The sequence below is a fragment of the Thunnus albacares genome, chromosome 6 (genome assembly GCF_914725855.1).
Source record: "Thunnus albacares chromosome 6, fThuAlb1.1, whole genome shotgun sequence".
Classification (NCBI taxonomy): domain Eukaryota; kingdom Metazoa; phylum Chordata; class Actinopteri; order Scombriformes; family Scombridae; genus Thunnus; species Thunnus albacares.
The window spans coordinates 20,406,632-20,433,324 of record NC_058111.1 but is presented as its reverse complement, the minus strand read 5'-3'; the positions used below and the strand labels follow the sequence as shown (position 1 = coordinate 20,433,324).

The 26,693-nt window shown below is 38.9% G+C and overlaps 1 protein-coding gene across 4 annotated transcripts in view; it reads left to right on the top strand.

Moving 5' to 3' along the window:
- Nucleotides 1–26,693, top strand: part of gria4a (glutamate receptor, ionotropic, AMPA 4a) — a 108,063-nt gene that overhangs the window by 1,159 nt on the left and 80,211 nt on the right. For all 4 annotated transcript variants that reach the window (XM_044353380.1, XM_044353382.1, XM_044353379.1 and 1 more), the window contains exon 2: nucleotides 2,432–2,590. In XM_044353380.1, coding sequence (XP_044209315.1) covers nucleotides 2,432–2,590 — 159 coding nt within the window. The remainder of the gene's footprint in view (nucleotides 1–2,431; nucleotides 2,591–26,693) is intronic.

The following is a 26,693-nucleotide window of genomic DNA, read 5'->3' as shown; positions in this document are numbered from 1 at the left end:
TGCGCTGCATCACTCCTTGTGGGGGCAGTTGGGAGGTCCTATAATGAGATTCGGCTCCTTGACTCTGTCTCCCTACAGCTGCCAATAAACTTAATATGCTAAATATTTTCTGCTTGGCACACCCACACAGACACACACATACACAAACATTCTTGCACCGGTTTTCATGCATGCATGTGCACATGTATACTGTGCAAGTCACAAAAATGCACTAATGTATGGGATTCACTGGCAAAGCTGCAAATGTACATTCACATACATGTGCAGCATGCAGATGCACTACACAGTGGACATGCATGCATGCGCATAACGCATACATGTTTGTGCAGAAGCACACACATGCACACTTTCTTTCCTTCCCACTGACCATCCACACACATGATCATTCATTAGGTTCTCCAGCAGTTCACTTGAAGAGTCATTTGCATATCTCTGCATTGCACACAAGTGTAATGTCAGTGGAAAGCACAGACAGTTTCTTTTTGCATATTTGTGTGCAGGAGAGACACAGAGACTTGACACAGATGAGAATGTTTGTGGAATTTCTTGGAGAAACTGGTGCAATAAGATGTCATGTTGGGATATATCTAGACTTCTCATCTTGAAGCGCATGTGTATGAATGTGTGTGTGTGTGTGTCTGTGTGTGTGTGTGCTCTAAAATTGAATTTTACCCAAAAACAGAAACCGCAAACCAATTCATTCCAGATTTGTAATCATAAACAGGAGAGTTAATGTAATTTATTTGCCTCAGCTTTGTCTTTGGGTGGATTTTTCCCATTAATCTAAGTTATAGTGAGCTTTGCACATTACCCACACACACACTCCAGCTGTATGTCTGGCTTTGGGGACTGGTCTACTAAGACGTATAATGATGTTTCTGAGACAGAAAAGGTGTAGATGATGCAAACATTTCACATGAATGAGACTCAGACACACAGATAAATGACATGTTATAAAGTGACAATAGCTTGGTTCAATATGCTCTGCCTCCTGACTCCTCCCCTGTCATCTTTTCTCTCTCTCCCTCCCTTTTCTCCCCCGATGCAATGTCAAGGCTTCACAGACTGCCAGTGTAATCCAATTCAGTTGAGTTGAGTTGAGTCTGATTCAGTTAAATCACATCAGTTTATTTCAGTTCAGTTTAAGCCATGAAACATTGTGGAAGTAATCTATCAGATTAGCAATAACAAACAACTGTATCAGTGTAATCAACAACAATGCAACAAAACAAGTTTTATTCAGTTAATAAAAATATGATGAATTTCTAATAATATTTTATTTAAGTCATAAGTTTTCACCGAATCTTAAGCTTTTTGTGTTTTTCTTTTACGTAAATGTTTTGTCAATACATTGATTATGGCTCTATGATGGTTATTTTATTTCCTCTGACACTCATCTTCAGTGATCAGGTCATGGTTAATGGGTTTGGATTATGATCCAAGCCTCTCTTTCTCTTTTTCTACTTTTCTCATTTCCCTTTTAATTTAGCCTATAACAAGTATACAGTATATCATGTTTTATTCATTTTCAATTCATTTCAGTGTAATTGTTGGTATTAGATAGTACAGAGTTCATCATACTCAGAAAATAGAAGAGGTCCCTCTGGGCAGAAAGCCTGAAAGGATCATATGATCCCCAACCCCCCCACCCCAATTTGTAGAGGCTTTTCTCAACATGAATCCGAGGTGGTGGTCTGCCAGGCTTGGCCATAGACGCTAGTTCTCTCTCTCTCTCTTTCTCTCTCTCTCTCTATCACTCTCTCTCTCATACTCTATGCCTCCTCTCCTTCTTAAATTGGCCTCTAATTTTTTGGACTCTACACTGTCAGCTTGACTGTTTCTCATCATCTCTTCTTTCCCCTCTTATACTCATTTTGTTAGATGGAACGTACACTACTGAGGGATGCTCTCATCTTTAAAGGCCAGCTGACACTTTGCACCCACCTCCCTCTCCCTCTCTTTTCTGCATGGCCAATGATCTTCCTTTATTTAGCTGACACTTTTTGAGCTGGCCTTCCTCTTCTGTTTTCTTTTATGTCCTCTCCAACTCATTATCTCTTTGACTGCTTCCCTTTCAGCTTATTTGTCTCTCTTTTCTTCTCCTCTCTTCTCCCCTTTCTATGATTTCATCAATAAAATGCGCAGTGTGGGTATCCGTGTCTCTGTATTCATGTTTGTGTGAGAGTACTTGCTGAAAGACAAATTACCTTTTTCTAACAAAGCTAATGAAGATCTTGGCTTTCTTTTCTCTCTCCCTCCCTCTCTATCTATCTTTCTTTCCCCACATTACTCCCCTTCTTCCTATCTCTCTCTCTCTCTCTCTCTCTCACAACACTCCCTTCTGACCATTCCCCCATAACTCACTTCCATTTCAATTCTTCATCATGTTCTTCTCCTCCTTGCCCCTCTCTCTCTTCGTCCCTCTTTCTAGGTGGGTTGTTCATAAGGAATACTGATCAGGAGTATACAGCGTTTCGACTAGCTATCTTCCTTCACAACACCAGCCCTAATGCTACGGAAGCTCCCTTTAACCTGGTCCCACATGTTGACAACATAGAGACCGCCAACAGCTTTGCAGTCACCAACGCATGTAAGTATTTATATCTATGTGTGACCGAAAACGAGGATGAGAGAATGGAGGTATTCCTCTCTTTCTTTCTCTCCATATCTCTCTGACTTTCTCTCTGTCTTGCTCTCTCTGTGTTTGTTTTTCAGTCTCTGTTCTCTCTTTGCCATACTGTTGGATAAAGATTGCTTTAATTAGGGGCTTAGGTTGTTTAAAGGTTCAGACTGCAACTTCATTATCTTGGTCATGCACAATACAGCAGCTGAGCGGTCTTTGGTGAACTTGGTTTGAAAACTAGCTTTTCTGTAACAGTTTCTGAACAAATTATCATTTTGAAATGTTGATTTTAGGCACTGTAAAGTACATTTTAAGAATCCTAAACAGACAACTGCATGGACATTTTGAGGCGGTGTTTGTGGTTTATTTTGCAAACAATTATGGTCAATTCTGTCCAAGTCCTACATATGTTATTCACACCTATACCCACTTAGTGCTATCCATCCTATCTGCAAAAACTGCAAAATTACCCATATTATTCATACACAATCATTGTAAAATTGGTCCTAGAACAGTTGCAGACAGTGGTGAAAATGCTCAGAACAAAGGGGAGCAGTTGGTAATCGTGTCCTCCCTGGTCTTTTGAAGGATGACAGCTAATCTTTCACCATCCCTCTCTGTTTTCTGGGAGTTAAGATCTAATCCTGCACACTCCCCCTTGACCTGGGAGGGTATAAGAGACAGTTTGTGATGATTGTACTGGCAAGTCAGCGTTAACAAGGCTATGTGGGCAGCCTCACTAACACCAAAGAACTGCTCAATGTGCCACAGGTGTCTCTGAGTTAGAGCCGTTTACCAGCTTTATTTGGACATGTCTTGTAATATTTACAATGGACATTTGGTTAGGCTATAAAGATCATTTCAATCCAAACACGACATGCTCTAAAAATTTTTGTCAAAACGCCATCTTAAATTGAAATTGTGCTCATTTGATGTTCTTTCTCCACTTTGTTCAATTTGGCTGTCATCCCACCCACAGTTTTCCTGCCCTTCCCTGCACTATAGTGTGTATTTATTTACAGTGGTCATGGCATTTTTTTCCTTATGAACACTCAGTTGGTTGTTGAAATGAGATTAACGTTATTCTTTCAATCAGATTGGCCTCCTGGCGTGCCACTTCCTCTATGCTTGTAGAGGGCTGTGGAATTTACTGAAAATGATTTAACTAATCATATTTATCAACATTTAAGAAAAGATTACTGAGATCATCACTGCTATAGTTTCACCACCCACAAGTGTGTGTGAGCTCTCCTTAATTTGTGGTTTGCTCAACTAGCTTCTTTCTTACGGTGTTGTGATTCTCTCTCTCTTTGTGTTTGCATGAGTGAAGACATTTGGTTATTTGCCTTCACATCTGCTGAGTGACACTGGTTTATGCCACCATAATCTAAAAGCCTACAATGTGGTTAGGTGTATCTCTGTGTGTGCTTGTGAGTGTTTGCTCCTGTGTGTTTGACTGTTGTATTTAAGATGGAAACACTCTCTACAGGATACTCTTTCCCTAATTCTCTTACTCATCTGCCTCCTGGTGAGAGGAGTGAGTCCTTTCATGTCGGCGCATGAGAGGGGATGAAGGTTCTGTTGTTACTCTCGATGAGTTGAACTTAGTTTTCTGAGTAAATTTGGTTTATTTTTTTGCACTTTGCTACAACACAAATGAAAGAGAGTACTAATAGTAGAATATGAAAACCATTTTTCCTTGCTGCAAAATATGAAGGAGTTGAGTGTTGTGCATTATTGTGCAGTACCTGGTGCACAGCTTTATGTGCTGTTCTTACAAGCTGAATTTCCCTCAAGGGTAATGTATTATATCATACCCCCTCATTAACACAGTCCTATGGTGCATCCATCTTATTTTAAGAAAATTTACAAGGGACTGCACTGAAATATTTTACCTCCTTTTCTCATTAAACTTTAACAAATTGACCACTGGGGCTGTTAACTTAGCTGGGAAATAAAATCAATACAGTATAATACAACAGTACAGCTCCTCTTATCATCATGTTTAACAAGATTCTTCAAATATTTCCAGGTTGTTAATGAAGGCCCACAAAAGCAGCTCCATTGTCAAACAAGACTACTGAAAATGGCAAAGACATGGCTGTCAGAAGAGTGTTTGGAAGTCTGAAAGGTCTTGAATAGCATCTAGCAATTGATTCATGTTGTGGTACGCACGAACACAATAAACTGACAGTTTATATCCCTTGAGGGTATTATTAGAGGGTTTAACCTCAACCAAATGCAAGTCACATAGAATCATAAATCATTTCTGTGTAATGCAATTTCCAAGTTTGGTTGTCTCCTGCCACCCTGTATTATGGCCCCACATGAATGAATAGTCTGCTTAATACAACGCACAGTACAATAATTGGAAAACGAACAGTTCCTCCAAATTAAACTTCCGAATTGGTTGTTTGACCATGCATTCCAAAATGACCCATAGGAGCATTTTCACTGTTTTCACTGTTTCACTGTTCATTTTCACTAATTATGTTTTATGACGCAACAAGCCTTTGGTTAAGGTCTGGTTAGGTTTAGGCACAAAACCACTGGGTTAGGGTTAGGGAAAGATCATGGTTTGGGTTAAAATGAAATGTGCTGTGGCTTAAAGTTACCGCTTAGGCAACTTTTGTCTTGGCAACAGTACACACCACGACAATTGTAGTTACATTTTTAAAAAACTGCCCCAACGCAAAGTTGGAAACGTGACACTAGTGGTAGGAAATGGGAAGCAAACAGCAGATTCCAGATGTCATCTGAACTGCTTCACTTCTCCAGGTCATTATTATTAGGGCCACTAGATAGCGTCACTCAAACGTAACTACAGGTCGTTTTTGGCAACTGACGTTACAACCTATAGGGTCGTTTTTCTTGGGAGGACAGGCTCAAAATTAATAGTCCATCAATTTCCTCACACTCGGAAATATAATCAAAAGCTGCATCTGTTTATGTTCACTGTTGAGCTGTGTGAGTGGGAAGGTCCACATTGAACACATATCAGATTTTTCTATAATGTAAGGGGAGAGGTATGAATTTTATTAGTGATAAGGGTTTTGGCACAATCAGTTCTGAGAGTACAAAACAATCCAGCAGGTATTTTAAAATATGTATGCATGTAGCAAACCCTGACTGACCACTGTATGTTACAGTGACCACTCTAAACCTAACTCCCTCTTTGCTCCCTCACTCTTATCTCTATTACATCCTCTTAAATGGCACTGACCTCCAATGATTGAGTCATCACAGCTACACATTGATCAAGCCTGCTGAACTTTATTTTCAATTCTAGTGGAAACCCTAAAGTCTCCAAATATACCTAATATGTCAGACTGAATTTGGGCAGAGACAAGTGAATACATTGATCCTCAAAAGGCCTAGAATATTTCAATTTAATGGAATGGTGCAGCCATAAAAAACATTTAGTCTTGTGTTTGAGTTTTTCACTCAGTGTAAATATCATATACAGTAGCTTTAATAAAGAGTTGGAACAAGATAATACAGAATATACTGCATATGTAGTACTGTCAGATCACATATACAACCTTAAAGTTAGTTAAAGGAGAATAGATGTGGAAAAGACCAAAACCAACAATGAACTGATCTTACTAATAAGTGTTGCCTCTAGCCAAAGTCCGATACAGTTTATCCTTCTGTGCCATAGAGCTCCATTATTGTCCAAAAACTCTGAAAATACATCAGTGAGCCACACCTTTGCAAAGGGTGACATGTTTCTTTGTTGCAGTGAGCACTGACACTGCAGTTTATTTAAGTCAATTCCCTATAAACCATTATAGTTGTATAACACATTTGTGTCAATATGGAGCTGAAAATAGTCCCCAACAAGTGCACTATTTACTGTTTGAGTAAAGTATGCTAAAAACTACTGTGCCCAGATATTTAAGGAAATTAAGTACAGTAGCTGATCCATGAATGAAACTTTTTATAAAGGGCATGGAGCCAAACAAAAGGGCATGGGGCCAAGTGTCACCAACAGCATACATAAGTCGGAAAGTATTTAGAGACAGATTAACACAGTGTATGTTTTGATCTTTTCATGGGATTTGTTGACACTGTAAACAATATAAAATAATGTCAGCCTTATCCTTTGAGGGGATATATCAATGTATACTCTTCTATGTTTGACCTATTATGATTTTCCATATTTTCAGTCATATATGTAATGTTACAATGTCGGATGTTCATATTAAACGTAGCTAAAGTGTCAAATAATGAGGTTAATGTATGTAGAGGTAATCACTGTGAGCAAAAAGCACCAGCTTCAGACTGCTGTGAACACTTGGTTTCCAACATTTTTTCCTACTTTCAGCCTGAGCTGACGTCACCATGTGACAGATTTCTTTATATGGTCATTTTCCAAGCATAGCACAAGAGTTCGCTGCTCTGCTACACTAAAATTATGGCGTTTTTCCAATGTTTTGGGAGTAGCCAAGCCATGACTCGAGTCGAACTGGCACGCTGTGAGTGTTTTTCCATTACACAGCACAGCAAAGTAAAATAAGTAGTTTATGTGTTGGAGGTGTGCTGGTCATCTTCCGCTCTTCATCAATCATCATCATCACTGTGGCTGTTTCTGCTCTTACTATTCCTCCCTGCATTATTTCTAACTAATCCACTGAACAAAGAACTCCAAATATCTCCATATGTTGTTGTGTCGACTGGTTTTTAGCGCCGCTAACGAAACTCTGCTTATTCAATAAGGAACATGTTTCATTTCCTGTAAATTCTTCACAATAAACGTCTCCCATTATTTAGTAGTTTAAAAGCTTTTAATATGAAGCAGTAAAGCAGGAAATGTTGGGTCTGCATCGGTGGTAAATTTACACGACTCTGATACAGCTGCCCTTTAGCAGGCTTGCTGGAAAGCTGGCCAATCAGAACAGAGTGGGCTAAGATCGCCTGTTAATAGACAGAGGCTGAACTGAGGGGCTGTATAAAGGGCTAGTATGAGATAAATAAGGAGTTTTTTGAACAGTGGATCATGCAAAGCTACTCTAGTGGAGTCACAGAATAAAAATGTAGAGCTGGGAGTGAGCATAATAGGTTTCCTTTAAACTACCAACTCTCACTGTTTGTCATCTTCGTTTACAGTGCCTGTTTCCCTCTGCCCATTTCTTTTTTCCCATTTCCCTTTCCAGTCTCTGTCTACCTTTCTCTCATACACACACACACATACTCTCAGGAAGGCATTGGGCCATAAGAGGAGGAGTGTTTGGAAAATGAAGCTCTTCTATGTGAACCGTCTGCTCTCTCTCCGCAGGCCACACATAACAAGCGGAACCACTTCTCTCTCTCTCTCTCTCTCTGTCTCTCTCTCTCTCTCTTTCTGTCTTTCTGTCTGTCTTTCTCACCCATTGTCTCTCTCTCTCTGTCCTTCCCTCTGTTTCTTCCTCTCTGTTGTTCTCCCCCTTGTCTCTCCATCTCATCACTCTTCCTCCGCTCCTCTATTCTTCGCCATGTTTTGCCGTCTCTCCCCTCTGCACAGGCGTGGTGAATGGATCTCTAAATTAATCCCTGACTCTTGCTCCGGGTGGTGAGCAACGCTCCGAATTAGAATAGGGAATTCTGCCACTGACCTTGGCTAGTTCCTCTCTATTCTAGTATTCAGGAGGCGTGAATGGATCATAAAAATCCCTGGTCCCCATCGTTTTCCCTATTCACCATGGAATATAACCCATTTTCTTGTCCCAGGGTCACACATCCATATTCTCTGCTGTTGTCAGTCTGTCTTTGTTGTTTCCTGCATGCACATGTATACCCATGTGTCTATGTCTTTTGTAGTATAGATATGTATATCAATGTAGGTGTGTTTGTGTCTTACTTTCTCCTCACTGTTTTTTGGATCTGTGTATCTGTGTATCTTTTTGATTTGCCTCAGCTAGAGAAGCACACCATTCCACTGGGCTCACCACTGTGTCTCTATTCACTGGCTTATAGAAAATAATGCACATGGATTAGCATGACCAAAAGCTGCACTGAATGTGTGTGTGTGTGTGTGTGTGTGTGTGTGTGTGTGTGTGTGTGTGTGTGTGTGTGTGTGTGTGTGCATGTGTGGTGACATTTCTGGACACACAGAGTGCATGTGTGCAAACTTGTGTGTCACTGAGGTGCATGGGCACATGTGACGTGTGTGCGTGCAATGAAAAAAAATCAGCTTAGCCAGAGCATGATGGAGATAGACAGAAAGTGATAAGGTGAATTAGGGATGGAGGAAAAAGAAATGGGGGGAAAAGGATTTGTAACAAAGAGGTGGTTATGCCTGGTTTGTGGTGCCAGGGCTGAGAGACACAATGATGCGCTGTCACGGTTGTAAATGCAATTCTTGATATGCAGTATAATACTTCTATTTTAATCCTTTTGAGGTCCAACACTAAGACAAATAAATGATATTCTCTTCTATGCTGTACCTACTGCAGCAATGATAATGATGATGATGTGTGTGGTGGTTTGGGTGGTTGATTATTGTGGTGATGCAGAACCACATTTGTCATCTAGAGTTAATATAGATTGTGCCTATAGTGAATCATTCATAAATCAATACTGTTTATGTATTATTGACTGCCACAGATTGCATTTACATGCAGGCTGCACCTGATTATCTTTGCAGCCAAACAGAATCAAATAGTTGTGTCAGAATCTCCTTGAGGTGTCAGTCCTGTTTTATCCCTCTGTTGTTAGGAGTTAAGGACAACATTAATTAATTCTGAGATGTGAAGGTGATTAGGATCTTGAATTAGTACTGTAGTTAACTAAAGTCATAACAAGACAAAAGTTTCCATGGTAATTTGGTGTGTGAGTCAGTCGGGATGGTTTGGATTGAATCTGTGAACTCTGCTGTGTACAATCAAGGGAAGACAGTAGGTTGTGAAAACAATATCGAAACAGCTCTGGTATCTCTCTGCAGAGGAGTTAGGAATGGGGTCACTAGGTATTCATTTCTTTACCAACATCTCTTTTATTAAGGTGTCTTATCCAAAGTGTAAAAACAAGGGTAATTCCATCACCAACATACAAAATACTGAACATGCTAAAGCTTGATTTATGGTCATGTGTTAAGGGGTTGCATGTGGCATCGCTATACAGCTATAGCTGATCTGCATCTCCTCAAAAATGTAATTACACCTAGGGGCTACAGCAGCTACAGAGATACCACATGGGGATCCCAAGAACTCTGATTGGTCTGCTTGGGCTGCTTATGTTTTTTCCTTCAAGTTTCTGAAGTAGGGATGACTGTAAAGAGAGCTGATACATCAAAGAAGTTGAAGAAAGACTCAGTAGCCTTCCCATTTTCAGTAGCACACATCTATCTCCACTGCAAATCTTCTGCCCACTGCGACCGCCATTCTATATAAATCAATTAACTTTAACACAGCAATTAGTCTCCTATTAATTAGTGAAACAAATGGCGAAACATAAGTCAAGAATTATAAATTCCCTGGATGTTATCATCTTTTGCCATACTTTATATCACAAAGTAAATGAATGCAGACAAAGTTGTGGTGGTGCTATCAAAGGGTGAAGTTGAACTATAAATAAAAACATACACCATAGATATGTACAACAGGACTCACGTTAACTCTTCGCAATGACTGTAATACTTTTTAGATTCTTACATTATAAGGGTAATTTAGAGATTTTCAGCGGCTTGCAGCTCTTGTCAGTGTAATTCTAAAAGCTGACCAATCATAATCTGGTTGAGATCATTTTCCAGCTCTTGGTGCCATTGTTTTCCAGCCATTATTTTTTCAACATCTTTTAGCACTTTCCTGCTCATTAAAGATGCCAAGTGGAGACTCACACTTACAAGTCTTTTTTTCCCCATGTTGACAAGAAAATTACTGCTTCCGCAGTGATTAGTTGTTAATTGAAAGAGTGTTAATACAGTGTCGGCCATAAAGACGTGTGTATACATACACAAACAAACACACACTTTCAAAGAGTTCATCAGTCTATATTCACTCCACGTGTCCAGGAGCACTGATTAAATAGATTCCTGGAACACTTTGCTACAACTCAGCAGAGCACGGTTGCACACACACATACACAAACACACATAAATACAATTTTTTACACAGTCTCTCTCACTCTCTCTGACACATAAACACATTGATTTGCCAACCTGTCCATATATTTCCAACTTCCCTACATACAGCATGTCTCCGTGCCTTTTTGCTAACTCACTCCTTTCATTTAATGGCTCAGTCATCTTGTAGATGATTTGAGGCACTCAATAATAGCACTGTACCATCATCTTTATTGGTGACGTTTTGCATGGTTATATGTCTTCTTAACAGCCACACTGGGGGAAATAGAGTGAAATGATATCTGAAAGCCTGGCAAGGCAGGGAGATTTACTTTGCAGCAAGCTTTCGTTTATTCATGTTACTAGCATACTGAGGTTGCTGGCTGACTCTGACGACAGCCTAAATGCTTTTCCTGGCATCAAGATACATTATCTGGTTCAAGGCTAATAGTATGGCAATAATTGATTAATACAGTATCATTTGAACTTTTTTCCATTTGCAGGCACCTTTACTGGACCATTAGTTTGTTACTCCTGCAATTTAAATGTGAAATAATGTGATTAAATTAATATGTTCCCATTTAGACTCAAGTTAAAGTCTATTTGTGTTACTGGATTAGTGATAATGACAAAGTAATGATTAACAAGAAAACAAGAAAAGCAAAAATGAGATGATTCTGAAGGGAAATAACAGAAACTGCAGGAATTCCTGAAATCAATCTGAGTCTCACCCTGCTTATACACATAATCACAGACAGCAGGTACCAACCTGTTGTTAACTAGATAAAGCAAATCTTTGTAGTGTCCTGTTGTGATTAACAAACCTCCAGTAGTCAAATTTGCACAAATAGAACAAGATTATGCTTTATCTGAATGCACCCTTAGGGCTAATCATTGGTCTCAATGACATACAATACCTCTCCAGTCATCTGCCTCTATTTTTTTTTAGATAAATACAATAGAAACTGTTTTTTTATGCTAACCTGCTGCATGAATTACTCTCAGACTGAATTCTATCAGCATTGCATTGTTAAGACTGACACAGACATTGCTTTTAAGGTTTTCTTATAATCAGAAATAAAAAGCACAATTTAACGCAGTTTTTGGAGTAGCAAGGTGAAGCTGTGAAGGGGAAAATCTGTTTCATTCCCTTCTACTGTATTCAATATTAATGACATGAAACTCTGTAGAGGAACACCTTGTTGTGTGCTGTTAAACCATATTGTGAATATGAAGTGAATGTTCATGTAATTTTTTAAGTTATTCATTTGATATTTTCACCGAGCACTGAGACCATGGTATTTGTTCAACTGGAACCCTTCACTTGAACCAAGATCAATAAAATTGTCCAAGTAGTTCATTAAAAGAACCCCTCTCATAGCAGTAGCAATGTAAAAAGTCAGAGGCATTATGCTTTCAATTGCTTTAAAGAGAACATATGTCCAGTACAAATAGACTGTTAGCTTTTCAATATCTTCTTTGGAATTCTATTCAGTTTAGGTTGATCAGCTTAGCAAACACTAACATCTATCGCTGTGTGCACACATGCATTGAGTGCCTCACAACAGTATCATTTTTCACAATTTCACATTTTCCTTTAATCACCAGTGACGACCAAATGCTTGTGTGTGTGTGTGTCTGTGTGTGTGTGTACACGTACATGGTGGTTCATGCGGAGTGCGGTAAGTGCTCCCTGAAGAATTGCTCTGTTGCATCATTTTATTCAAGCCTCAGCAGTAATGACCAAACAGCAAGCAATATTATTAGACCATGCAGCATGTTGCAATGAATCCATACACTTGCTCCAGGTAATCTGATTTCATTTAGTGGTGCAATAAAACAGACTATTTCTCATTGTGTCTCACCTCTTTCATTAAAAAGTCCACTGCCAGGGAGTGAGGCTGACATTTCACTGCACTGGCAATAGTGAAAGGATATTTTTAAGGGCAGTAAATGTTCTTTCTGCTACAGATAGTGCTGAGGGCTATGATGCACACACAACATTAGACTCAATATTTGTCAGCACTTATGACAAACAGTATTGTTTGGTACATTTTTGTTCTTTATTACCAATTCTGCAATAAACACGGGATCTTATTTCAAAATTTGTAAGACCTGGTCCATGATGAGAGTAGTATTTTCATGCCGCTTATCATACAGCATCATCTTGAGTTAACTCAACATTAAGACATATAGTACACAGCAGTAGCAGTGTAAACTGATTGAAAAGCAGGAATCAATGTCAATTTTCAAGGGCTTTATAGAGGCTTGAATTATACTAAGAACATTAGAGTGTGCACTAGTGGCTCAGTCTGCTAATATCCTCATCATGAATAGTCTCTTAGTGTCATAGGACATGTCACTGAAGATGCCTTTAAATATTTTTCAATATATTTCAAGAGAACGGTAATGGTTGGGTGCATACATTAAAACTATTTCTATCAGAAAATACAAATCAAAGTCAACAGAGGAGGTTATGGTACCAAAATATGAATCTTTGGAGTTTTTTAGACAAGTAGCTAGTAATCTTTTTGGACTAAAGATGTCACTACAGGCAATATTTTGCATTGATATTCATTATCTGTACATCTGACGGTTGGTGTACAGAAGCTTTAGTTATTAGTGTGCAGAAGGCTATGAAGCAGCATTTAGGGAATCATACTGATACTAAAGCTGCTCTGAAACTCATATTAATGAAATTCATTTTTGAGAGTCTGCAGTTCCTTGAGGCAAGATGAGACAGAATGAGTCTTATTGCAGGTTTTACAGACTACCAACCCTGAAGCTGGTTGAGAAAAATCCTCCCACAACATGATGCGATGATTCGTCTGGTTCGACGCGGAGATATCGAAGTAACAATAAGAAAAACATTTAATTAACAAGCTGTGGTCAGGTAGGGAATATCCAGCAGAGGGATGGAGGTGGTTTTTTTTGGCATGTGTATATGAATTGCAGGTCAGCACTGTATTCTCTTGCCTGTTTGTTCAAGCCTTAGTAATGAACAGTGAATAATATTATTAGACCATGCAGTATGTCTCAATGAATAGCCACGATCCCTCCAGGTAATCTGACTTCACCGGGATAAAAGGCAGATACACACACTGACCCACACCTACACACTTGTATACACACACAGTAAGAGGCTCCACTGGCTCTGTCTGTCTAATGTGTTTCATTAAGACCCCTATGTTCCCACTGGGCATGATAGCTGTGCTGTAAACAGAAAAAATGTCTGTTTCCTCTGTGTTTGTTTTTCACGCGCTGGCGTTTGGAAGATGAAAAGCATGAGAAGAGATGACAGAGGATTTTAAGTGTTACGCGTCGCCTTAGCAAAACACAGGGGTGTTTATACTGAATGGAGCCATGTTCGCAGTAATTGTCTGTGACGTCTTTTTGTTGTTCTTCACTCTCAGCTTAGCTGCTGTTGTTTTCATGTTCTGATCAAAGGATTTCCATTTGCAGACTTTCTTCTCTTCCCATTCCCTTTCCTTCCCCTCACTTTTGCTTTTTTTTTACGCTTATAAGCACAAGCATGCACTCCTGTATAATCACAAACACAAACAATGCATTTTCCAACATTTTTCTGCTTCTCTTCCCTTCGTTTTTTCTCACTTCCAATTTCCTTGAGTCATGTTCACCATTTATCTTTTGTTTTTGCCACACTCACCGTATTTCCTTCTTCTCTCTTTCTCTTTCGTCTCTCTCTCACCCTCCTCTGTCTGTCATTGATCTCTCTCATTACTCATCAGCTGTTAAGTGGCTTTTGGTGTGGGACAAAAGCTGTGATGAGTGTGTAGTGGGTTTATTTAAACTCAAACTTACACATCAGTTGCTGAAGCACACACTGTACGTCATCATATCTGTCACCCACAGTATCTGTCTGTCTCTTTGTTTGTACTGATTTCTCTGTCTCTAATTGTCTCTCCTGAGCACTTGATATCTTTATCTCCACCTCAGACTGGAACTTAGAATCTCAGAAAACATCATTTCAGTAAATAATATATTATAAATAGCACAATTTTAACTGCAATACTGTTTTTGATTTGATTTTGACATTTCTTCTTAATCATAACGCACGCCATGCTATCTCATTCTCTTTCTCTTTCTTAGACGTAAACACACACACACACACACACACACACACACACATACACACACACACACACACACACAGACACACAAGAACTCGTCCCCAAACCCTCATATGTGTGTTTGTTTCCATGGATTTATGATGTGGATGAAAGGAAGGGCATTAGTTAATATTGATGAGTGCTGCCACTCAGTCCTTCTCACTGAGGCTCACTTAGAGATGAGAAGCATGACCTTTATACATGCGCACACACACACACACACACACACACACACACACACACACACACACACACACACACACACACACACACACACACACACACATCAGATCATGGTCACTTTTGGGGACATTACATAGACTTACATTCATTTCCTGGAGACTTACCCTAACCCAAACATTAACTACTACTTGCCTAACAGTAATCTTAACCACTGACCCAAAAATCAGCTTTTTCCCAATTGGGAACATGGCTTTTGTCCCCAATTGGGCAAGCCGTCCCCAATTAACTACTCCTAAGTCTGAAACTTCTCCCCAAAAGTAGATATGGGCAGGAAAATCAAAGTAATTCAATTTGTGCATTGTTGTGTTATATAAGTTGAACCATCACCACTCTGTGCATTTAATTGGACTTACCCAACATCTGAGTGTGTGTGTGTGAGCATGCACATATGCTTGTTTGCATTGGGTAAAATGTGTGTTTGCTCATTGAGAATGCTGAGATTCTCCCAAACCTCAAAGCCAGTGTCAGCCTTGAACCAATTCATCCCTAATGGCCCATTGGTATTCAGCAAGGGTAATAGATTCCGAGGTAACCAGCAGGTAATTCATCACACTTACAAATAGGAAGAGACAGAGTAGGAAGCAAAAAAGCTATTAAACAGATCAGAGCAGGAACAGGGCTCATATGAAGAGAGAAAAGCTCTCATGGAAATAGAAGAAAATAATTAATTATGCACTCTCTGGTGATTATCATGGGGCCAGATAGATCCAGAGAGGCACATATGAACACATAAGCACTGATGCAAACACACTCAGAAATGCAGTTGAAGTCATCTAACCTTTATGCTAGACAGAGAGATGGCTGCTGTGTATGTTTGGACATGTTCTTGTTTGTGTGTTTACAGGTCCTCAGAGGTCAATTTCTTTCTGACAGCATTGGTATTTATCTCCTTAAGCTCACTGGTTTACCTGTGTTTGTTCATGTGTGTGTGTGTCTGTGTTTCAAAAGTCACATCACGGCTTCTGGCTCTTCTTGCTGAGGTAGTTGAGTGCATCAAATAACATGCACACACACACACACACACACACACAATCGATCTGGCCCTTCAGACAGTCACAGTGATGGATGGACACTCCCTCGCTTCTATTTTTACCCCTGAGCACTCTGTGTGCCTGCTGTCTTATCTTCATAAAGTATAGAAACATGAAGAAAATCCTTGCATCATAATACAAACCACAAACTAGTCCGCATGCATGTGTGCCTGCCTGGAGGATATTTGTGATTGTGTGCATCCCTTGTACATTTTAACAATTGATGATTAGTGTGTTTTTTTCGCCCTGGTAGCAGCCCAGCAGGTTTTTCCTGGCTGAGCCACATCTTCTTAATTCAGCCTCCTGACTCTCCTACTTCTGAGGCAGCAGTGAGGCACAGCACCACATGGTACCACTTGCTGCCTCACAAGGAGGCTCCTGAGCAGTCTTCCTTCTCTAATCATACAGAAACATGTCAAATCAAAACAAGATCAAAGTTGCAACTCTCATGCTGCTTGGATATGCAGTGTTAGCTCTGCTGAATATGTCTTGTTGTGCTTCTATTAGGATGCAGTAAGCAAAGAATTTATTTCACCTAGGGTCAAAACATGAATCCATATGTAAAGCATGCAAAGACCATCACATCACCATATTAGGATGATCAGTTGATCACATAAGTAAGAAAAGAATGTATAACCAAACTACCACCGACCAAGAAAAATCAATAACTAAGCAAATATAATAATCCACACAAAAACATCACAAAGTGATGCAAAATGATTCTCGTTGCACTGTATGTAACCAGTGAGTGGCCAAAGCTGATAGGACTGTTGGACAACTCCATAAAAAATTTAGTAGTTGAAACTCTCAGACACTGTGTCCAATTCTCTATCTCCAACAGATGCTGTTAGTTTTCTTTTTTCATGGCAGATATGTTTTTTATGGTGGATTTGTTTCCCCACGGGCGCTCACAATTACCCGTGCTCCGAATAACCCCGAGTTCCCGAGCACCAACAGAATCAGCGCCAATGATTGTGAACAACCCATTTCTGAAAGTTATCATGCATCTGGAACAATGAACTCCTCCTCCTTTTTTTCTGCTGATCTATCTAAGATTTCAGAACTTGAATTTGAGGCTAAAGGACAAGCTGTAGTTAATGATCACCATATTTTCTCCTTTGACCCTCACTGAGATCATGTCCAATATAAGTGGAAATATATTTTTTCCCCCCCCGGCTGCGACATTGGCAGCGTTAACACTCAAGGACACTACAGCTCTTCATTATTTTCCTGACAATCCACTATGTTTCCTCTCATTGTAAATCCAATCAAAGCAGCCTCCAGACAATAAAGCATGATTTGGAGACAAATATAAATGAAAATGATCACAAGTGGAGTGGGGAGCCCACTTAATTAATATTAACAGAATCACCCCTATGTTATGAAAACACACTCATGTCAAAGTGTGTGTGTCAAATATCTGTTGAATTTGTGTGCTAATCACTGTAAAACATTCTCAATCACTGTTTCTATCATGCCTCCATTCAGAGAGGCATTGAGCTGGGAAATGTAAACTAACTGAATATCCACATTACTTATTGTGCTGTGTGGAAAGAGTTTAAAACAAGGTCAAAGCCATCCCATCTGGGGCCTTTTTAGTTGGAGGAGTCACCAGAGGCTGCTTACTAAATGGGATCACCAACTGCCTGGAGGACCCCACTGCTGTTCTCAAGGTAAATGGCACTGTTCACTGTCCAATGATAAACTGTCCAACTGTACCACCCACGACTCATATTTTAACTCAATGCTCAATTCTGTCATTCTATTTCAAGCCTGCCTGTATCCATCCATCTGTCTGCAGAACAAGTAGCTAAATACCCTTCCATTAGCAGCTATTATAGTCTGTCAAGGTAAACGTTCCACTCTGAAACCCTTGATTGCAAGAGTTGTCAAAGTACAGTGAGTAATTATACATATAGAATTCACATAGGTGTCAAACTGTGTGCATGTTGTGTGTCAAAAAAGATCCCATTACTTTTCTTCATTACATTTCTCTCATATTGGCATACTCTTTCTTTTCTTTTTCTTTCTCTCTTTTTTCTTTTTTTTCTCTCTTTCTATCACTTTTCTTTCTTTCTTTCTTCAGAAAGGTTTTGGTGTTTGTGAGGCAGTAGGTTAGACTGGAAAAGAAATATTTGGGTCAGTAATGTGGTTGGTGTCTGCAAGAGGTTGGAAGACGTGGCACTATATTGGGTGAGAGAGGGAGGAACAGGAAGAAAAAGACAACTTTTCAGCTCACCGGAAGATTAGTGCATGTGTATGCATGTGCAGATCTCTATTTACGTATCTGTTGCCAGTTTTATCTCATCACATCTATCTGTGCAGCTCCTTGTTGAAAAAGGATACAGTCTGTGTGACATAACACATATTGTTTCCTGTTTGATATTCTAGACAATAATGTTCGGCGGTCTATAATGTATACAAGAATGTAACATTGATAATTGTGTTTGTGAGACAGTGACAGAGTCATGGAAACACTCACACAGACAAAGAGCATCTACAACAGCAATCAGCTCTAGGTGGGGATTATTACACTGTGTCTTATCACACAGACTGTGAATTATTGGCACTGATGCACATGCACTTAAATTCTCTCTCCAGCTCACTCATCCACACAACTATAGACACACATACACATGTCCTCCTCCCTTCACTCATTCTCCCGCAGGCTCTATCCCTCACACACACACGGTCACATGCTCAAGGGGACGATTGGATGATAGTACAGATGGCATACTAGAGTAATATTCTCCATATGGGAAGGTAATATAGTCAGAGCAGTCGCCTGGGGAGATGGAGAGAGGGAGATTAGGTCTGCAGGGAGAGACACAGAGAGCGTTTGTGTTGTACATGGCCAAAGGATTGTACTGGACTGAATTTGGTAATGCAAAATAGTTTCAGTTTATATTATAATAAATGTCTTTATAGAAAGAAAGAGTTGTTAGTGTCCAATGAGCTACATTGTCGTTATATTTTGAATCAGTGTCAGATCATGTTTTAATGGCCCATCTGACATTTTATGTTGACCACTGAGTTGTTACCATACTCTATCCACAGGTTCATATGCAGTATAGGGTACACATTATAGTAGGTTAGAGTGTATTTGAATATTAATAATAAAATGTCTCGCCTTGATATTTGAGGGATACTGTGTAACTATAAATAAGGAGAGACAGAAGTACAGAGACATAGAAAACCTTGAAGTGTTCAATCAACGGTCAGGCAAGCAGATTGTAACCATGGAGACTCTTGTCTAAAACAGTAACTAATAAACAACTGAGGTAGCTTCGAACTGAAAGACTGATGTTTGTACATTATAGCATTGCTGCTATAAACTGATGTATCTCTCTAGCAGACTCTAAAGAATGCACAGTCCATAGAGAAAACAGAGGTTTAACTTGGATTGTATGAACATAGGTGAACAGGATGGGGCTGATGACTTGAATTGAAAACTACCACAACCACTGATGGTGAGCGGCTGTCACAGCTGTCAATCATGACGTCAGACCTCCTTTTAACATCATCAAATAACTAATAAAGAACAAATTCATCAGAAAAATTAGCACTTGAACAAACATCAGCATGATAAGAACTACCTGAAATGACAGAAACCATCTTTGGGAAAAATTTGTTTTATGTGTACTTTGATTTTTTAGTTTGACTCATGTCACTTTTGGGGAGCTGTTATGACATCCATCTTTATATACAGTCTATGGTTCCAGGGTGTGTGGAAGGATCAGCACCATGGATAGCTCTCATGATAAACATCTCTATTGGGCCAAATGGACACGAGTTTTAGACAGATTTTTAAGAACTCCAGCTTAAGTCAAGTATCTAAAGCACTTATCTGGAAGTGAATACAAAAATAATAAATTAGTCATCTCAAATTTCCATGACAATGGTCTTTGGCACTGCAGGGATTTTATCTGGTTCAACCGATTTAACATATGCACAGATTTATTTCATAGTAGCATTAACCTCAACTTGTGGAATTGCAGAAAAAGGGCACGACTAATTATTTTCACTATGGTAGCCATATTTACACATTACAGTAGCATTACATCAAATTAGATATTGCTAAATTGCTAATTGTTCTAACTGAGTTACATGCTATGTGTATATGTGATATAGAAATGTGTGCTAATAAATTCACAGATTGGTTTTGTTAATGGCCTCATGTTCTGGTAGTAGTTCAATAAATGTTGAAATAACCTACTGTAATTACAGGCTGAGATCATATGCAGTTAATATGTACAAATCAATGCTAACTTAATTAGATTAACTGATGATTTGCCTCATATTATCACTAGATATGATTATTTAACTATATGTGTGCTTTTTATCCTTTATGGTCTGATGAATATAGTGTTTCTGATTGGCATGGTGTAGCATGGACATGGAAAATAGTTCTGATCTTTTGTCTTTTAAAACCATCCCATGTATCTTGACCCCTGGAACCCATCTCTGATCAACAGCTGCATCACTGCATGTCACAGGTACATTACCTGCACTTTTGCCACTGAACTAACCAGGAAATGTCTGTTACAATATAAATAATCAACAATATGATTCAATCTCTAAAGGAACTCTTAACATCATCACTCTCCATACCCCTCCAAATCACTTCCTGTTGTGTAGAAACAACTCTAAAAGACCAGAGGGTATAGATTGTAGGTTCTTTTTATAGAGCAAGAATCTATATTTCATGAGACGACTTCTGCGTTCTGAGCTCTGGACTTTTTGAGTGTTTGGCTGCTGTGGATGCTAGATACAATGCTGCCAGCCGAGAGAAAATGAGACATGAGAGAAAGAGATACTGAATAGACACATTATACGTTAACTACATATCAAGCTTGGGAAACATGTCTCTTTTTATTAATTGTAACAAATGGGATATTTTCTCCCAGGCATAGTATAGGCGGTGAATTGCAATATTCACTGAATCTCTGTACAGTATGTGTGTTCCTGCATTTGTGCTCATCCAACCATCCATCCAAGCATTTGTTCATATCCCGCACATGCCTTTGCACATTCTTCTTCATATTTCATTTTTGTGTGCAATTATCTGCCCTGTTTGTTTGTGTTTATCTGCATGCAAACAGCTTAGCCTGAAGAAAGAGAGAGACTGAGTCATTATCAAACAGAGCTCCTGGAAGCCTGATGTGCAGATAAGGCTCTGAATGTGTATCTGCGCATGTGTAATAGTGTGCGTATGTATAGAGTATGAGGCCAGTGGTGTATGTAAATAATGTGACTTCTGCTACAGGGAAACTATTGTGGCTGACCCAAGCCAGCCTATGAATCTTTGAATTAATTGATTTACCAACTCTATTAAGATGCAAGAAGATAAAAGTACCCTACAAAAATGCAAAATACCAGTGGATGTTAGTTTGAGAATGATTTTTTATGTATGGATAACGAGTAAACCCTAGCTGTGTAAACTAGGCTAATAATGCACAAGCTCTTATTCAGCAGACTTGAGAAACATTCTGCTGACATACAACATTCTTCCAGTCGTTGCCATCATTGGTTTGGCCCATGTTCCCAAGCCAATTACTTATTACTAATTCACACCTATTTATGTCTTTGTTTGAACTTATATGTGTTGGTGTTACAGTGCATGAATGTGTTGGCTGTGCATATTGACTACTGATGTTTAAATTAAAAAAAAAAAGAACCTGAGTAACATTTCTTTTTAGACTATTTCTCTGTCAAGGAGAAATCTGTTTCAAACAGCTTTCTAACTAGGACATTCTGCTGCTATGCGTCTCTGATAAACTTTTTTTTCATTGTGTTCATTGGGCAAATCCTCAGCATTAGATTCCCTACCCAGGAAAAAAATAAATAAATAAATGAAAAAACGCATTGTGAAGAAAAATTCTACAGCTTCCACAACTGTGTATTGAGACTTATGTTTACTGTGGACACAAATCTTGTACAGCAGCTGCAGTGTAATTACACATCTTGCAGTCCTAGTGTGTACATGTGCATTTGATACTTGACAGTATTCTGCTCGTCATAACTGTGTCCATTTAAAGAAAGCAAGAGTCTTCTATGCTTCTGCTTATGGTTTATCCAACTAGTTCTGCCAAAACAATAGACAGCAGTAAATACTGATGTGTTTTTGCACTCTCACCTCATTTTAATTACATAAACACTGGGTCAGCTGAATCTAGAGTGTGGATTCATCACTGCTACTCAGTGTTGGTTTTTTGTATTTTCCTCATCTGTTTTTATTCGTATACTATATGTAATATTCTGTTAACAGCTCATGGGATATTTCTTTTTTTTACTATAATGGATTGCTGACTTTGTCTTACATGAAAGTACTCATAAGAGATTCCAGGAGCGTATAGTTTCGACCCATTTCAGTGTTAGCTTCTGTTACACTACTGTAGCTGTCAGTTCTAAATCTTTTTTTTCCACAGAGGGTTCCTATCATGCTCTTTCTAAAAAGCTGAAACTTTGTGATGTATTTTCTGTCCATTCTTTTCGAAGCTATTGAAGACCTTGAGCCATAGCTGATATCAAAACCTTTGGGGAGTTGTAGCTATTGTATTGCTAACAATATATCTGATGTTTAAACGAGAGGGTTTTACTGTCCAGTACAGAAGCAGATACTCATTTGTCATTATGTTAAAAGTCCCCCTATTGGAACTAGGGCTGCAAGTAACAATTATTTTTGTTATCAATTAATCTGCCAATTTTTTTAGATTAATAGATTTATCATTTTATCTCTAAAATATCTGTAAAATGTCTGAAAATTGTTAAAATGTTCCATCATATGTGGCATGATATGTATCATAGGAGACAAAGAAAATCAGCAGCATCAACACATGGGAGAAACTGGAACCAGCAAATGTTTGGAGTATTGGCTTGAAAATGATGAAATGATATCAAAACAATTATCAAAATAGTTGCTGATCAATTTTCTGTTGATTAATTAATTAAGCAATTAATCATTTCAATGTAAATTGGAACACAGGCAAGTCTGAAAAAGTGTGCAAGACTAGGTGGCACTGGGCCTGAGTTGGGGTTTCATTTTCCAGCAAAGAACTGAAGTAAACTACAGATCTATGCTTTAATACATGTTTTACTACTTGGAACTTAACTAGCAATGCCCTGTTTAGCATGCATGTGGCTCTCTGTACAACCATCTCTGTCATTTTTTTCACTGGCCCCTGAACAGCTCCACTAGAGCAATACACATCGAGTGCCTTGTTCAAGGGCACCTCAACAGTGGTTGTTGAAAGAAGCTGGAGCACTACTGACTCATTGCTATCCCCTAACCATACTTGAACCAGCCTTCCTCTGGTCACAGTCCTCTATCTCTCTTAAAACCTGCTACCACCCGAACTGGGTTTACTTTGACATTTAATCATGTTTTGCATGGTTAATTCATTAGTTACTGCAGCATTTTGATGGACTACTCTATAATAATAACCTTAGGTTCCTGGTCTCTTGTGGCAGTAAGTGCTTGTCCATCATACTGAAACTCTACCTGCTCACTCATTGTAATTCTCCGGATGAGAGCCTCAGAAAAAGGTTAAAATGTAAACTGAGATATTTTGTAAGGGAAAGGGGTTTGAAGAGCATGAAGTAACCTTTAGGGATGTAAGACTTTTGGAGGCAATTCATTATCCCCTCACCAAGAAAGGGCAGCACAAAACTGCAATCGTAAACCAGGGAAAGTGTTCAAAATAGATTAGGTTCACAGTTATTTTTTAGAGGTCAGTTAAACTGCTTATGTGGGCAGCCTAAGAATTTTCACAGCAACATTTTTGGAAAGAAACTGAAGAACGCTGTCTGTCCTTCATGTGCGGTTTAGTTTGGTAAGACTTAGATAGGGTGTAACTCTTATCACCACGATAATGTGTAGTCAGGTCTCAAGAGAACTTGTGTTTCTTTAATTATGGATTTGTGTGTGTGTGTTTGCATATTATGTATCACTGATGCTACGAAGTGTTAGTGAGTTCAACTAAGGTTATGCTGGATAGTCTTGAGGGAAGAGGGAACTTTATGAGCATGCAGTTTTGGCAAATAAGGCAGAATGTGTGTGCATGTGTGCGTCTGTTTAGCTTTCATCAGCAGAGGTTGGCTTTTTGCTTGGGGACAAGGACTGTTCACTGTGCTGCTACCCTGCAGTGTGTCTGTGTGCGGAGAAAGTGTAGCAACACTCTGGGGCAGAGCTGTGGACAAGAGGGAAAGGTCTAGTTCCTTCATATATTCCCTCTGTCTCTTCATCTCTTCATCTCTCCTTCTCTCACTTTTCTTTTTCAGGTGTGCTTTACTAAGACATGTGAGTCGAATTATCTAAAAAATTCTAGTAGATAAATGCAACAACAGACACTTATGGCAGACTTGCATGCAAAGTAATCACCAATCAGTGTGTTTTGTGCAGGTGCATATTATCTAAAGGCCAATGTAATCCCAATGTTTGGTAAACAGATAGTCAAGGTAAAATAATTAAGTTTGAACAGTATTGATACCATCAATGATCCCCCTTTAAAGTAAATTGGGGCTTCTAATTTTAGGATTTATAGTCATCTGAACACTATCTTTCTATCAGTAATCAATCCAGATGCTGTCATATGTTACTTGTAACTGACATGTTATAGTATGACAGATGCAAGTGATCTAAACTTGCTGTTTATAAAGTTGTGATTTCTATTTCCTAAAGTGTTCATTAAAAGTAATATACCCAGTAAACAACTTTTAGACTGCTACAAAGCAAATAAAATTCAGGAAGTTTAGTAAATAAAGCTCCAAACTAAATATTCCATTGCTTGCCCATCACTTACCTATGTGAAGTGTAGTGAGGCGTAATTCTCCTCATCACCATTAGCAGTGATGTTACAGCCTCACAAAGAGAGTAAAACACCAGATGAGTAACTGGACACAAGAGCAGTTTCACTTCTGAGAGGAAAAAATGCCTGACTGCATTTCTACCAGCTGAGGTGCTTTGTTTGAACATTAGATCTGTTACCAAACACATCTAACACTGCTGTATTTCCCAAAATGTTGCAGATTTTACTAACCTCACACTAGCGCGTTTTCTGAAAAAGGTGGTACAACCCAGTTATGTGGTCAACAATTGTCCTGCCTTCCTCTCTCAGCATGAAATATCATGAAAAATGTGTTTCAGGGGACAGAGTTTCTAGTTAGCTTCAGATTGGAGTTTCAGACTCTTTAATTAATTTCACCAGAATTTACAGGTGGCTACCTGAAAAATTATCACAAGTTGGCTATTTACTATAAGTCAATTAGCAACCTCCAGAATTCAGCGGATTATGCAAAGATTAGTCATTGTTTGCTTTCTAATTAGAGTCATCTGTCGTCATAATCAATATTCTTTAAACCAACTTGCCTGAATTATTCCCCCATGTCTGGAGCTCATTTCAGTCCTTGACAACTACATTAGCATTGGAAGTATTACCAGGCAAGTTTGCTCACAAGTTTTCTTTAATGAGTAACTTGTTGGTATTGGAATCCCAAACCTTCTGTCTAAGACAGTCTGTGTTTACCCAGGCTGGGAGCTCAGCAGGCACACATACAGTAGCCACAATCTGGTGATTGGTTTTGAGAGAATGCAATTTTGGTTACAATATTGGACATTTTGCTGGAGGTTTCACAGCCACATGTGAAAATGTTTTGTTTTGGAAAACTGTTCAACCAGAGATTAGATTGATTGTCCTCACAGTTACTGCCGGTGCACATGAGCTCTTTATATAAGTAGCTTTTCTTTTGACTTTTGATTTCAATGTGAATCAAGCAGTGTGGCTGATTATAAAGTACCTTAACATTAAATGTGCAGCCATTTCTGCAATATACCAACCACTGTTTACATCCCTGATGATGCTAAATCATTCTAGTATATTGCTAGTTTCTTTAAAAGCATGTTCTTAGTGTTTTGTTTTGTTTTTTAATGTTTTTTACTTTAAGAGCGGTAAGAATTATTGTCCTCAGCTGGTGTTTACGCTGCACAGCACACCAGTATATGCAGCTAATGTCCAAATTTTATTAGATACAGCATATAACTGAAGTAGAGAAGTCAAACATTACATCACATAAGAACCTGTTCATGTAGAATAGATCCACAGTAATAAAAAGCCAGTAATACTTACTGATCCCAGTGCAGAAATACTTTCTTCACCTCTATCAGCAGGTTACCACTTCAGGGTCAGCTGTGGAGCGAAGCTCTGTAGGGACTCAGTGGCTGTGGGAGCAGGAGACATATCACCAAACTGATATTGATATAAACAAATAAGATTTGGCTCTTCTAATTAGGCAGCTCATGTCCACCAAACACCTCTTTTTTTGTTTTTTTTAGCTTGTAGCAGCACTCAGCAGATGCTTGGAAAAAGTGCTAGTCATGGTTCCTACTGTTGCTATGAGACAATATGAGACAACTAGAAGCACAGAGCTCTTTGGATAAAATTGGTTGTTAACTTGAATCACAATGGCACATTTTGTACAAATATGTTCAGCTCTTAGCACTTTAAGCAGCAGCAAAGACAACTTCTTCACACACAGTATGTGTGCATACTCTATGCAAACTTCAAAGATAAATGAACTACGCATTAATTAGCAAAAACAGAAAAGGCTATTTATAACAATTCAATTAA